Source organism: Lolium rigidum, chromosome 6 (assembly GCF_022539505.1).
Source record: "Lolium rigidum isolate FL_2022 chromosome 6, APGP_CSIRO_Lrig_0.1, whole genome shotgun sequence".
Taxonomy (NCBI): Eukaryota; Viridiplantae; Streptophyta; class Magnoliopsida; order Poales; family Poaceae; genus Lolium; species Lolium rigidum.
The window spans coordinates 32730721-32747146 of record NC_061513.1 but is presented as its reverse complement, the minus strand read 5'-3'; the positions used below and the strand labels follow the sequence as shown (position 1 = coordinate 32747146).

General features: G+C 43.8%; 1 protein-coding gene across 1 annotated transcript; it reads right to left on the bottom strand.

Annotated features, from left to right (window-relative positions):
* Positions 1-8574: 8574 nt before the first annotated feature.
* LOC124662404 lies at positions 8575-13067 on the bottom strand. The gene is made up of 6 exons (XM_047200244.1): positions 12893-13067; positions 12108-12155; positions 11350-11431; positions 9612-9681; positions 9292-9417; positions 8575-9102 (listed from the first exon to the last, which is right to left on the bottom strand). Exons 1-6 carry the CDS (start codon positions 13065-13067, stop codon positions 8935-8937), a joined length of 669 nt encoding a protein of 222 aa, XP_047056200.1. The 3' UTR covers positions 8575-8934.
* Between the last annotated feature and the right edge of the window lie 3359 nt (positions 13068-16426).

Genomic DNA, 16426 nt, shown 5'->3' with positions numbered 1-16426 from the left:
GTCATCGCCCGATCATAGATCTTAGGTTTTCACCCTGAAGAAAGTCCTCGCTCTCATAACAATGTCTTCAACAAGGCCATTGCCAGGCACAACTAACTAAGGGCGGAGCTTGGGTTTTCACCCGCAGAGGTAGGACTATGACCTTCTTCTGTGCAGTCGCCCCCACTAGCGTGCCAATGCTCCAAGTCATAAATCACCAAGCCAATTCCTCATTGCCATCAAGACTCGAGCCAACATTGCTAGACCTCAGATCTTGGCTTCCATGTCATTCTTCGTCAGCATCACGGAACGAGAACATGCTCCATGGTATTAACAACCAGCAAAGCTTCGAAACGCACCCTCCGAACCAAACAGTCATAGTAAAACACGGGTGTGCACGATCGAATCCCACCCGATCCGGCAAACTCCAAGCATAAAACGCCTCATGAAGCGCCGGAAGAGCCTTCCGAAACACGCCACTTCCGCTAGATCGATGGGGATAAGCACCGGTAGATCATAATCTTGGCGATAGAAGAAATCCTAGAACCACCGCCATTATTCGCGAGACTAGCAGGCCCCCATGCCACCAGTCACTTCCATGCCGGAGTGACATGAGAGGAAGGAGGCAGTGTAGGATAACGTTGCATAGAAAACAAAAAATTCCTACCGCGAGAACGCAATCCAAGCCAAGATGCAATCTAGAAGATGGGAGCAACGAGGGGATGATCAAGACTAACCCTTGAAGATTTCCAAAGCCTATAAGAGTAGGCTCTTATTGCTGCGGTAGACGATCACTTGCCGCTTGCAAAAGCGTGTAGAAGATCTTGATCACGGTGCCACGATCGGGCAGCACCTCCGTACTCGGTCACACGTTCGGTGTTGATGACGACGTCCTTCTCCCCGTTCCAGCGGGCAGCGGAAGTAGTAGATCCTCCTCGGAATCCCGGCAGCACGACGGCGTGGTGGCGGTGTTGATGGAGATCTCCGGCGGAGCTTCGCTAAGCATATGCGGGAGAAGTAGTGGAGGAGGGGTGCTAGGGTTTGGGGGAGAGGCGCGGCTAGGGCACCCTTGAGGGGTGCGGCCATGGTGGTAGCTTGAGTGGCCGGCCAGCCCCTCTCTTTCCCCTCTTTATATAGGTGGAAGCCCCAAGGTTTAGGTCAAAGTGTCCGAATAAGACCCCAACATAAAACCTTCCAAGTATCCAAACCTAGGGGGAGTGGGACTCCCCCCTTTCCTTGGTGGGGTGGCCGGCCACCATGGTGGGGAGTCCACTTGGGACTCCTCCTCCCTTAGGCTGGCCGGCCAAGGTGGGTGGAGTCCCTCTGGGACTCCACCTTCCATCCTTATTTCTTCCGGACTTTTCTAGAACCTTCTAGAACCTTCCGGATCATTTTAAATCACATAAAATGACATCCTATATATGAATCTTATTCTCCGGACCATTCCGGAACTCCTCGTGATGTCCGGGATCTCATCCGGGACTTCGAACAAAACTTCGAACTCCATTCCATATTTCCATATCTACTTAAACGACATCAAACTTTAAGTGTGTCACCCTACGGTTCGCGAACTATGTAGACATGGTTGAGAACTTTCTCCGACCAATAACCAATAGCGGGATCTCGGAGATCCATAATGGCTCCCACATATTCAACGATGACTTTAGTGATCGAATGAACCATTCACATACGATACCAATTCCCTTTGTCACACGATATTTTACTTGTCCGAGGTTTGATCATCGGTATCACTCTATACCTTGTTCAACCTCGTCTCCGACAAGTACTCTTTACTCGTACCGTGGTATGTGGTCTCTTATGAACTTATTCATATGCTTGCAAGACATTAGACGACAGACCACCGAGAGGGCCCGGAGTATATCTATCCGTCATCGGGATGGACAAATCCCACTGTTGATCCATATGCCTCAACTCATACTTTCCGGATACTTAATCCCACCTTTATAACCACCCATTTACGCAGTGGCGTTTGGTGTAATCAAAGTACCTTCCCGGTATAAGTGATTTACATGATCTCATGGTCATAAGGACTAGGTAACTATGTATTGAAAGCTTATAGCAAATAACTTAATGACGTGATCTTATGCTACGCATAATTGGGTGTGTCCATACATCATTCATATAATGATATAACCTTGTTATTAATAACATCCAATGTTCATGATTATGAAACTAATCATCTATTAATCAACAAGCTAGTTAAGAGGCATACTAGGGACTCTTTGTTGTTTACATATCACACATGTATCAATGTTTCGGTTAATACAATTATAGCATGGTATATAAACATTATCATAAACACAAAGATATATTATAATAACCATTTTATTATTGCCTCTTGGGCATATCTCCAACAAGTAGTCCAAGCGCAAGGCTGCAGGTACCGGCGATCCGAGGAACCACCAGATCCCTCCGCCCTGGCCGTGGCTGGACCCATCGGCCAGATCGGCCTCGTAGCCCAGATCTTGGCCTAACGACCTAGCTCGCCGAAGACGTGCTGAGGGCGCACCGCCACCTCCTCACTGCCGCCCCGGCGGAGGGCCTCAGGTGTCAAATCGCTTTTGATCTGGTGTCAAGCTATCTTGCTGCAATTTGATCTTACAGAGCTAGAATAGCCACATTTGGTAGGCAGAGAAACTGATCAGGCTGGCCCAACTTGGATATTGGTAATCTAGTTTGACAGCCAAGCAAAGTAATCTCTCTAGCCACTACAAGAGGTTAGCAGTAGGTATCCCCTATGTTTTCAGATGCCTCTCACTCCCATCACGCGTCCAGCTAGGTCCTCATGGTGCTCATTGTATCTCTCATTTCTAAGCTTCGACTCCATTTGTGTCTTCGTGGGTACTATTTTAGTAAGGAGAGATGCAGACAAGCACGAGCTATAATGTCTGATGCATACCATATGTTTTTAGCTATATGGGAAGGCAGGGTGTTTCCTTTATATAAAGACCTTTCTACAACGGCGAATCATGCTTATATGATTACACACAAGGAAAGGTTGAAGAACGCATTAAATAATCCGTAAAAGCCAAACCAAAATTTCAAGATCACTTTTTTTTTGAAACGAGAAGATCACATTTTTCTAGTGACCAAAGATCCGAAGGCACAACACCCATATGCTTTCCGTTCCAATATTGAATGATGGTGCATCTAGGAAGAAAAAACAGAGAAGCCATATGCTTTTAATGATATGGGTAAAACAAATAAATTCCTTAGTCCTTGGTTGTTCGTATGTCACAATAGATATTCTGGAGTAATGGGAGCTTATATACTCCCTCAGACCCAAAAAAAAATGTCGCAGATATAAATACATCTGTCCTTTACCATGGATAATTGGATAATACATGGTAATAATATACAACGGGAGGGGATATATTCTTCCGGTTAGATGATGCATAGCACACGTTAGAATTGACCGAAATCGAAGATAAATCGATGGATTCCACAAAATTTTAGCGAGTGTTCTCGCCTATGTGTAAACTCGAGCACCTGAATTGGTTTGAAATCTCGCTGATGAAATCGGACCGTGATTAGCTGACACTATATTTATTTACTCTACCAAGTTAGCTGTAGGGGAGGTGAGAAGCTACAGATCAGTGCAAATGCTTAATCATGATTGAACCTGGCCGATGTCTTCTTCCCATCATTGGATTCCAAGTGCAAGCGAATGTCGCTGGTAGCTAGCTCACTTAGTTAGGGAGGTGGATATACAACCCAGCCACTACGAAAAATGCGCAAAGCAGAGCAGCAATAATTTAATGGTGCACGACCAGTTCAAAAGCATAGTGCTGATTAGGAAGAGATTTGTCACTTTATCTCCTGAGACAACGGTCAGAGTAGATCCAGGCATCATTCAGAGTACACGTGAGTTTCTGTTGTCATGGCTTAAACTAAGAAAGCCAGCAGTTTGAACATGCCCTGAAAGTTGGTGTATGTTTGGTTTGAGACCAACGGTGGCATTACCAAAATTTGGTACGCCTATGCCCTTCGGTTCCTATTTGGTTGGCCTCCAAAATTTAGGCTAGCCCAGTTCATGTTTCCCCCAATTCGTCGGCAATCCAGGGGCGGCGGATTCCTTCGCTAATAATTTGGTCACGCCAGGATTTGATCGGACTGGTGCAGGCGTAAACCAAATGTGCCCTTAATTCCTTTGTATAGTGGCCAGGCCAAAGGCTTTACGCTAACAATCACGAGGCGATGATGAAGCTAAGGTGTGGCTGCACATTCTAAAGGACCAGGAAAGTGAGAATAGAAAATTCGGTTGTGGAGTTGCGAGTTGCATGTAGTGCAGCTTTTTGGTGAATTATGGTCTTCTCTTCCGGATTTTCAGATCTTCTCTTATTCGGAAAGTCACTCGGTTGAAAGGAAATTGGCATACCTTTCCACGTTATGAGTCTATGTGAAGAGACTGAAAGCAACCTAGTATCATGCAGTCTCTCTCAAGAAAAAGTATCATGTAGTCCTGGTACCAATAATACTCTTCGAGAGGCCTTTTCGGGGTAAGGTGGACATGGCACAAGCAAGGAACACGGGCTACCAAACAGCCAACTGCCGTATGAGCTAAGAATATCTGCGTTGAGACAAGCTACGAAACACACCCTACATATTGGTGTTGGGCCTTTTTTCATTTTAATTCATTTTTAGTGTTTATAATCAATCATGCGAAATCGTTAGAAAAAGGCCGACCTTCGCGAAGGGAAGACAACTCGCTCCGCACGCGACAAGTGCCACGATGTGGTGCCAGAAAATCCCTGGGAAGTAGTCTCCCTGCTCGCCACGTGTCGCAAGGGGAAGCAAGGTGGAAATGATGGAGGAGAGAGAAGACAGGGGAGGCTGCGTTGTGTCAGTTTTTCTCTTTTTTTTCATAGATTCGTTTTTTCAAAATGAAATATCTTGAGAACCGTAAGTCCAAATTACGAACCGTTTTTTGAGACCCTCTCGTCGAGATCTTCAAAACTAGATCCCATGTTGATAGGTTTTGAGATATTTTGTTTTCGTACTTCCTATACTACTATGGATGTACTCCTGTTATGTATCTAACTGTACCTCTACATAAACTGATAAATACTTCTGCTTTTGAATGTATTTGGTGCATTTTTCCCTTTACTCGTGTGTGATTGTATTCGTTCGTGTGCACGACTGTACTTACTCGTGTGCGCAATTGTACCTGTCTTATGTGGGTGAATGTACCTGTACTCGCTCGTGTACGCGACTGTACTTACTCGTATGCGCCACTGTACCTGTCTCGTGTGCACAACTGTACCTATACTTGCTCATGTACGCGATTGTACTTACTCGTGTGGGCGACTGTACCTGTCTCGTGCGTGCGACTGTACTCGTGTGGTGCACGTAACTGTACTCGTCTGTTATATGTAACGGTAATCATGCTATATACATAACTGTACTCGTATGTGGTACCCGATCAATGCACGCATGATGCGGCTCAATGCAATCTCGCGCGGAAGACTTGCTCGCATCTGGTGCGCGTCATGGATGTACTCGCGCGCGCACGGTGCGTCGCGAGTGGCTACAGAGTACTTTGTACTCTTTCGTCTACCGGTTGCGTGCGTCGTGACTCGTGAGACGGGCTGCATAGAATTTCTAACGCCACGTGCCAGCGTCGTGCTCATGCGCGTGAGGGTGAGTTCCGTGAGATCGGACCTTTAGAAAGGCCGGTCTTTTTCTAGCGACACCCTCAATCATGTCATGATGAATTACTGTTATTGGCGCTTCATGGGCTCTCTCGGTCCATCAAAATAGTTCGTAAGCATGCTACTCCTGTTAACGACAAGAGTCAACCAAAGACTCTCCTGGTGGGCGCCTCCTACCTTTGCTAGCCATACATGCGCCTCTATATGTCATTTTCTGTAAGCCAATATCGACAAAGAAATTCGGTCAAGTACAGATCCCTAGCAGTATGGGTCGCCCAGATAGTGAGAGCATCTGCACATGGGAGCCAAAATGTTGATAGTCAAAAATAGTTTTATGCCGGACCATAATTAATTTACTTACATACATATAGACCAATTTACAAATAAGTTAAACTACTGAAAAACTGTGCACAATATAGTTTGTACACGAGGATCTGGTTAGTAGCCGGTGCCAGTCGATGTAAGCAAATGGTGCAGTTGTGCACGGCAGTTTGCACTAGTGACGCGTGTTTCCCCAGTTAGAGAGCCAAATCGTTTCTGCTCCGGTGTAAGCTATCTTGCTGCACTTCATCTTACAGAGCTAGAATTGGAAGAATTGGTAGGTACATAACGTGATCAGGCTGGTCCAGCGCGGATATTGCTAGTCTAGTTTGACAGCCAAGCACACTAATCTCCCCAGCAACTACAAGAGGTTACCATAATGTATCCCCTATGTTTTCAGATGCCTCTCACTCTCATCAAGCGTCCAGCTAGGCCCCATGGTGCTCATTTATCTCTCATTTCTAAGCTTCTACCCCATTTGTGTCTTCGTGGGTACTATTTTAGTAAGGAGAGCTGAAGGCATGCACGAGCTATCATGTGAGATGCACACATACCATATGTTTTTAGCTATATGGGAATGTCATGTGCATCATCATGATGCAGAGGCCGGGGTTTTTATCCTCATTTCGAATAAAAAAAGCTATATGGAAATGCAGAGTGTTTCCTTTATATAAAGACCTTCCTACAACGGCGAATCATGCTTATATGATTACACATAAGGAAAGGTTCAAGAACGCATTAAATAATCCATGAAAGCCAAACTAAATTTTCGAGATCGACCACATTTTCTAGTGACCAAAGATCCGAAGGTGAACACCTATATGCTTTCAGTTCCAATATTGAATGATGGCGCATCTAGGAAAAAAAGAACAGAGAAAAAATATGATTCTAATGATATGGGTAAAACAAATAAATTTCTTAGTCCTTGGTTGTTTGTATGTCACAACATATATTCTGGACTAATGGGAGCTTATATATTCCCTCAGACCAGAAAAAAATGTCACAGATATAAATACACCTTTCCTTTACCATGGATAGCACATGGTAATGTACACCGTAGGGGATATATTCTTCCGGTTAGATGATGCATAGCACACGCTAGAATTGACCGAGATCGAAGATAAACCGATGGATTCCACTAAATTTTATTGAGTGTTCTCGCCTATGTGTAAAATCGAGCACCTGAATTGGTTTGAAATCTCACTGATGATATCGGACGTGATTAGCTGACACTACATTTAATTACCTTGTTAGCTGTAGGGGGAGGTGAGAAGCTACAGATCAGTGCAAATGCTTAATCATGATTGAACTTGAACCTGGCCGGTGTCTTCTTCCCATCATTAGATTCCAAATGCAAACGGATGTCGTTGGTAACTAACATGTGAGCTTACTGGCTGTTACTGTAGTAAAGCAGAGCAGCAATAATTTAGTGCTGCATGACCAGTTCAACATCATAGTGCTGATTAGGAAGAGATTTTCAGTTCATTTCCTGAGACAACGGTCAATGGTCTTGGTAGATCCACGCATCGTTCAGAGTACACGTGAGTTTCTGCTGTCATGGCTTAAACTATGAAAGCCAGCAGTTTGAACATGCCTTGAAAGTTAATCCATTTGCATAGTGTTAAGGCAAAGGCTTTACGCTAATAATCATGAGGTGATGATGAAGCTAAAGTTTGGTTGCACATTCTAAAGGACCAGGAAAGTGAGAATAGAAAATTCGGTTGTGAAGTTGCAGTTGCATGTAGTGCAGCTTTTTGGTGAATTATCGTCTTCTCTTCTGGATTTTCAGATCTTTTATTATTCAGAAACCCACTGGTGGAAAGGAAATTGACATACCTTTCCAGGTTATGAGTATGTGAAGGGACTGAAAGCAACCTAGTATCATGTAGTCTCTCTGTCAAGAAAAAGTATCATGTAGTCCTGGTACCAATAATGCTCTTCAGATGGAATAGCCTGCCAATGATGTAATCAAGGGCAAATAATAGGGGCACACAAAGCTTATCACTAACAACATGATTACCCTGCAACTGCAAGCACAGAACTGATCTTGTAGTCTTCTAGCTGAAGAATCAACTGTAAATTAAGCTCGAGCAGGAAACTATCATACGTTTTCAGGTTATACATATATGGTCACAGCAGGAAACTATCATACGTTTTCAGGTTATACATATATGGTCACAGCAGGAAGGCAGGAACAGAGCAACCTAGTATAATGTACTGCTACTACCAACAATGTGTAATGGCCTGCCGATCATGTAATCTGAACATATCATAGGGGCACCCAAAGCTTATCACAAACATCATGATTACCCTGCAACACCAAGAACTGCACTGCACTCGTGGTCTTCTAACTAAGAATGAACAGTCAAGCTAGAGTATGAAACAACCATACACTTCTCTCTTTGGGAGTGGTGTTTTGGCACCATATGCTCCCAGTTTCTTTCTTTAGTTTTAAATGTTAAGACAAGAATAAAACACCAAAAAGGCAAAAAAAAAAACATCATGAATTTGTGATCTAGTCCTCCTAGTACCCATCACACCTAAAACATGAAGAATGAACAGCATTTCGACCGAAAGCAATCACCCACCATATGAAAACAAGTAAAAAGTGAGAACACTTTTGGTGTTTCTTTGCTGTATATATAAATTGTAGCAGCAATATTAGTTATATCATCCCAATTCACGATATAGGTGCAACACATGTAAGATCCACCAGTGTTATACTACCACCCTCTATATTTACTACACTGGTTTAACTGAGACTGCTTACTACCAGTAGAGGATATGCCAATCTACGGGAATCACTGCAATACTTCACTTCACTCTGCAATCTACGAGGAAACTCTGCTAATTTCTACAAGACCATACCCATGTGCAATATGTGCTTGTTCTCTTCTATTTCCTGTGTATATATCCAACTTATATACTTCATACAAAGCATGAAGCAGAAGGTCGAAAACACCTACTGTAGGTCACTTCCTGATGAAACGAACTCCTCAACCATCTCAAACGCATCGATCTCCGCAAAGTAGGCTCTCCGCTCCTCGATGAAATCCTGACTTGGTAATGGTAGCGGCTCACCAGAACTCTGGTCGGAAAGATCCATGTGTAGTGGCTCTTCCCTTGTTACCTGAAATACAAACACAGCGAGGTGATAAGAGTTCACGTTCTTTTCAAAAAACTAGAACCAAAGGCAGTTTCATGAATGGAGAAAGATCCACGGAGTAGCAAACAGGGACCTCACAATTTTCACAAGAAAGATTGCTAGATGCCATATAAAAAGTTAAAATACTAATACTTGAGCAGAAACCTGATATACCTTCCTTGTCTTTTTGCTAGGAGGTGATGATGCCCAAGGCAGCACGTCTCCAGTTTTTACATTTGGTAGCAGCTCACCAGAACTCTGGTCCAAAGGATCCATGTGCAGGGGCTCTCCCCTTGTTAGCTAAAAAGCAAACACAGCGAAGTAATAAGAGTTCACATTCTTCTAGAGAAATAAACAGAACCAAAGACAGTTTAATGATTGGAAAATATCCACGTCGTAGCCAACAGGGACTTCTTAATTTTCAAAAGAAGGGCTGCTCAAATGCCATGTAGAAAGTTAATATACTAATACTTGAGTGTAGAAATATGATGTACCTTCCTTGGCTTTTTGCTGGGAGGTGATGACGCCACAGGCAGTGTGTCTCCAGTCTTCACCTTTGGTTTACTGGAAGTATACACGGAAAAGATCAATCAATAAGAAATAACCATGATAACATCATATTTTTGAATTGTGAATGTTCAGCAGTGCAGTGCACAAATAGACTCACGTGTAAGAAAAGGAAAGGCAGCAGCAAAGAAAGTGGAACAAAGCAATAGGCAATATGAATGATACTCCCTCCATTCCCTATTAGTTGTACTAAATCAGCGACAGTTAATATAGAACCAAGGGAGTACTAAACATGGTGAGTGGAACACATTAAGGCTAAAATGCTAAATGATTTTAAGTGTAACGCCCACAGATAAAAAAATGCTCCAATGTATTACTAATTTTCATTGTGTAGGTGTAGGAACAGCATATGGAAATGGCGGTGTACTTTTGTCCTTGCTGCACACAAATTAGTCAATACGCCACTAGGTTTTATACAAAGGATTTGATTTCCAGACCCTTCATTTTCGTTTTTCAGACATGTCCCCAGCCATAGGCATTGCTCGCTTTCAATACTGTCTGAAGCTGGGTGTCACACTGGTTCTATGGATATTCAGACCACACAATACCTAACACTGGTGATCTTTCTCATGATAGAAAAGGACAACATTGCAATAGGTGGAGGAACAAGATAAAAACACAGAACCAAGAAAGTGACCGAGTCAATGAAATATCTGTAATACATATGGACTGTCTTGATGATACAGTATGAAGGTGCACTTCTTTCCAGAAATAGGATGTGATGCAATGAGAGTGCACTACCTAAATATTTATTGCTAACTTCTAAGTTCTAAACGAGCATTACTTGGATACCGCACCCGAGCACAACTCCTCTCCTTATATGGACCATGTAACATCACTAGGAATCTGTGTCAGGCTCCATGGTAAATGCCGTATGAAGCAACGGTCCAGTGTAACTGAGTTACCTTGGACCATAGTCTAGATTCCTGAAGTTGTTGCTCAAGGCTGGGAAATCCTTGGTTTAGAACAAAACAAAACATGCAGGTCCCTCAAAAACGCAGATCTGGTCGGATTAGTGTAGAGTTGGAATCACTGAAGAAGATCCTTCAAATCCATCATCCCGAGACCATGACGTGGAAAGAGTTAAAACATGCCAACGTGGTATACACTGTCTTAGCTTGTTCATTGTTCATAGCACCTGGGTAGCCCACCGTGACCATGGCAAGATAGATGATAGATGTCTTTTTAAAGTCATCTAAGAAGATGCAAGTAGATCAGCATGAAACTGTTGGCATCTATTCAGTAACAATGGCCCCAGGATTTCTGTCTACACAACAGAGAAGATTAGGGGGCTCATTAAGTTGGATAGTGAGGACATCTCGGCTGCTGTACAAGGTTAGTACCTAAACTTATAATTTTGGCACAACTGTAGTTACTGTGCATACCAGGCCTGTTGACTTCACAGGAACGTACATTATGCAGAAACCACACAAGGAATAGCTTATATGCTGAGGAATAACACAGCTGGTTTAAATCTCAGCAGCACCATCCGGTCTACATTACCGCACAAAATGAGACCAAGCGCTATATTGCTTTCCAAATGAAGGTGAACTTCTTTCCAGAAAAATGATATGATGCAATAAGCGTGCACAGCCAACATATTCATTGCTAACTTCTGAGTTCTAAATAAGCATTACTTGGAGCTGAGTGATAATGTAAACATACCTGATCTTTCGAATCTTCTTTAGGTGAGCAGTAGAACTTTGAAGCTCCCTTGTGGGTTTGTCCTTGCCCTTGACCACAGCAACTACAGCCAAACAATAAATGAAATAAATAAAGGAACCAAACGAAGTGGTGACTTCCAACATCTGTTGTTACTGGGACCAAACTAGGATGACACATGATAAATTTCAGTAGCACGTGGGCAGTGCACTTATTATGAATTTCTGATACAGCGGTAAAAGTAAGGTGTAGCATAGTATTACTCCATTGAAGCTAATGAAAAGGAGAAATACTTTTCACATTGCCATAGAACAAATACTAATGGTGCAGAAAACACAATTCCAGTATTTATGTAGAGCATTTCGGTAACACTGGGCATTACAAGCTGAGACAATTGCCTCAGAGCAGAGAAGAGCAGAGCCCGCACGATTAAACTGATCATGTCACACCAAACCATTCACAAAATGCCTAGTTGCTTTAGTGCAGGGAGCAAGCAGGGCATATGTCCCCAGGATCAAATCGGCACAAAGTGACCTAAATCAATGGATAGTAAGTACATGAACACGCACGGCATCGTGAAAATCGACGAGGAACTTCTACTTGCCCCTCCTACAATCAAATTAGTTGAGCAAGTGGGGACCGATTAAGGCAACCCCGTAGGCAGCTCGTTCAGGAGCAGCGGCTGCTGGCGGAGCGAACAAGTGACTTCCGGATGCAGCGAAACCCTAGTAAGTGATACGGGCGAAGGTGGTGTAGCTTACCGGAGAGAGGCGGCGGAGGAGGAGCGCGGCGGGGGACGGTGGAGGAGCGAGGAAATTGCACAAACCACTTACTATTGCTGTTTATATTGCACAAATCACTCACTTTTCATGTCTTTTGCAGAAAACACCAACTTTACATGTAGTTGGTTGCACAGAGGTCCAAATCAAGGATTAGAGTTGTTAACCGCAAATCTGACAGCCAGAGCCCCCACAGTGAGTGATGATGTGGCATCCATATGTCATCAACTATTCTTTTTTAAAACCTTAAAAATTATGAAAATTCCAATAAATGGAACAATATAAACTAACAAATCTAGGAAAGTTTGAAATAATTTAAAATATTTATCACTTTTTGTGAGATATGGCCAAAACTTGGGTTCAAACTTTTCAAAAAGTTCTGAAAAATTTCTAGTATTTGAAACAATATGACATAATTAATGTCGAAAAGTTTGACATAATTTAAAGCCATCAAGTACTTGCCATCTTGAACTTATCACCCCTCCAGCCATCATACTGCTCGATTTATATTATTTCGTTTATTTGAAAATTTTCAAACTTTTAAAAATTCTTGAAAAAACTAGTTTATGATACTCGGGTGCCACATCATCACTGGCCGTAGATCCATCCGTCAGATTTGATGTTAACTAGCCTAATCTCAGATTTAGACCTCTGTGCAACCAACTACACGTAAAGTTGGTGTTTTCTGCAAAAGACATGAAGAGTGGGTAGTTTGTGCAACAGAGACAGCAAAAGTGAGTGGTTTGTGCAATTTGCTCTGGAGGAGCCTATGCTGCTGGTGCTGCTGCAGGCGGTGGGGCTTGAGCGGGGCTTGGATCGCGCGGCGGGCTTGAGGCGGGTGATGACGGAGGTGGGGGAGGGGAGGTTGGTGAGGTCGCCGAGGGGCAGCCGTCGCCGCCGCGGCAGCGTCTTCCCGCCTCCGGCCCCGGCTACGGTGGCCATCTCTCTCTCTCTCTCTCTCTCTGAGGATTGGGGCCGCAAACCGGGTGGGGAAATCAGGAAATGGCGCTGCAAGCCTGGGTCGGTCGGTTTTTTCCTCGGATGGCTTTGGTCCAGCCCAGTAACTGGTACGGCTTTATTTTTTTAATCTCGAAAAATCCTTAAAAAAACTACTCCGTCTCAAAAAAGATGTCATACATTTTTCTAAGTTCGAATATATTTGTGTATAGATACATCCAACTTTAGATAAATTTGAAAAATTCATACATCCAAGTTTAGATAAATCTGAGACATCTTTTTTGGAACAGAGGGAGTAATAAATGATACACTCACTTGATTATATTGCAAAACAAATGTTCGTGATTTTCAAAAATTGTTCATGCATATTCAAATATGGTTCAAATTTTGAAGAAAAATCAGGGGTTTAGAGAAATGTCCATGGGTTAAAACAAAAGTATATTCATGGGTTGAAAAAAAAGTGCAGGGTTCATAAACAAGTGTTCACGGGTTCAAAAAATATATTCATTTATTCCCAAAATATATGAATAAAAAAATTAAAAGGAAATCAAAACCAAAACAGAAAAATAAAAATAAAAGAGATTTCTATTTTTCTGCCCCTGGCTCCTTAGTTGTACTCAGTTTTCCCCAGCTCCTTAGTTTTTCCTCAGTTTTTCCCAAGCCCTTGTTTGAAACCCGCAGAAACAGCTCAGACGGCAGGATTCCCGTTTAGTTGACCGTTCTGTCACGTGTGGGGCCGCGTCGCGTGGGGCTGGTAGAAAGGGACCGCGTGGGACATGACGAGACCGCGTTTGGTTGCACGTGAGCAGGAGCTGGGTTCTGTCTCTCTCGGCCCCAAATTGGCATTATTAAGAGCACCTTTTTCTCCTCTTTCTCTCTGTCCTTTTCACCAAAATAGTATCAAATCTAGAGAAGCTTGCATTTCTGTATTTCTTCAATTATTTGTGTCTTTTGGCCCTCGTTGTTTGCCCAATATGGCAGCAAATCTAGTACTCCCTCCGGTCCATATGTATGTAGTTAAATCTAGAAGCAAATCTCCGGGGTAATGTACGATAAATTCACGAGTCATAGTAAATAGAGAAAAGAAAGACCAACAAAATATAGTAGAATAGGGATAGATAATAGGGATCCCTCCCTAGATAATAAGCTGCATACACAAGCAGCCAACATAGTAACATGTTCGAGGTTCTTGACAGACCATCATATTAACAACATAACAACAAGGGATCCCTAGCTAACAACAAAGGGATCCCAACAACAAAATGGGAGGCGACGGCAGACACGTCCAGGACTCCGCCTACCCCATCTGGCTCTCCCTCCACTTGTTGATGCAGCTCCCCTTGGGAGCCTTGGGCTTGAGCGGAGGCATGCGCCGGCGACCACCGAGATCTCCACCCGCTGCATGCTGCGGAGGTGCATGTCGAGCGCCCTGTGCTTGGCGCGAAAGGAGTAGACGTTCACCGTCGTGCCGACCTTGGGGAAGGTGTTGCTGATGTTCTCGGCATGCGTGGCGAGGCAGTTGAAGTCCGTGGCGCCGAGTCTCCTGGTGCAGAAGGGGCACCTGTACACACCCTTGGCGAAGTAGGAGATGTACTGGCCGACCTGCAGCCTCCGCAACACCTGGCGAGTCTTGACGTCCTCCTCCTCGTCGTCGCTGCCCACGTCGCTGCCATCTGATCCATATCAACCAGAAACTATGAGTGAATGAGTTGCAACGATGACGAACGTGCATGATAACAAAGTTAGGAAAAACAGAATCAGCCTCAGTTAGAGTGGGCATGATTATATATCTACAGGGAAGGTGTAAGCGAACCAAAGCTCATGCACAACAGATTTGTACATAGCAATGGTTCGCTGAACCCTCCCTGTAAAAATTTGTGCCCAACGATTCATCATAGGCAAAGAAACAGATTCCAGATCTGAACTTGAACACATTCCAGATTATTTGTAAAATTAAACGGTTGATATCTTTTGATTAGTGCATAAAATAACTGATTGAGATCCCATGATTACTTGCATAAATTAACCGATTGAGATCCAATTATTACTTGCATAAATTAACCGAACGGCCGAACCCCAAATCTTAAAGGAAATCAAGAAGTGATCAAAACAAAATGGAATAAAATCGGCGCAAATATTAGCCCAATACTCATCCATCTACAGATCCATCTACACCAGCAAAAATAGGGTTCAAAAAGGAATAGGGAAACAAAAAAGGAAGCAAACCGTAGTTACCTCGTTCCATGGGTCCTCCAGGAAGGTGTCGTAGGGGTTCGGGGGCCGAACGTACGGCACCGGCTCATAGGGGTCAAATCCCGGCGGGATCCGAGCGCCACCGGCGGCAGCAGCCTCCGATGCACCGGCGGCGGCGGCGACGTCCGTTGAGGGGACGGCGTCGAAGAGGGAGGCGTCGCGCTTGGAGCCGACGGCGCCGTCGATGATGGGATTGGCATTCTCCTTGTCCATCTCGCCGACAGAGGAGAGGGAGAGGGAGAGGGTTTTTTGCTTGGGAGCTTTGGAGAAGATGATGGGACATGAGAGAGGCGTCGTTGCGTGGGCGAGTGAGAGTGACAGAGATAGTGGGAGGAGGCGTCTATAAAGGCGAGGGGTGGTTAATGCGACCCGCGTCCTACGCGTCCACCGCCGCACGTCCGCACGTCTTGGACTTACGCAATGCGACACGCGTCCACGATTGCACGTCTTCGACTTCGCACCGCGACCTGCGTCTACGCGTCAATAATTGCACGTCTTCCATTTACGCACCGCAACACGCGTCCTCGAGTCTAACCCCGGAAATTTAGATATACTCGGATATAACCTCGAGTCATATACTAGCATTTTTTGTGTGCTCAGTTTTCCCCTTGAGTGCTAATACGGCTAGTGCAATATGCTCAGTTTTACCCTCAAGTGGCTGGTCAACGGACAGTCAACAAATGGGATTAACTAGTTAAATGAGTCATTTAATGTGCAAAAATTCCGAAAAATAGTGGCACATACTCATGGAGTCTTTACCACAAATTGCCGAGTTCTCAAAACATAGATAAGTCATAGATAAATCAAGTTTTACCACAAATTGCCACTTCTCAAAGGCCTTCTCAAATCACCTAGTAGCTATGAAGGTGCATGGTTTTCCACAATAAGCCCTTCCCAAAACAGTTTTCCCCAAAACATACTTTGTCTAAATGAGGCCACAATTCTCACACTCATGTATATTTGTATTGCAAATAGTTTGAGGTAGGCCAAGATGGGTTTCATTGTACAAAACACGCATTTTCCATTTTTTAAATCTCATATTTGAATCCCTTAGTGCTGTTTATTATACGAGTGCCCTTGGTTTCTTGATA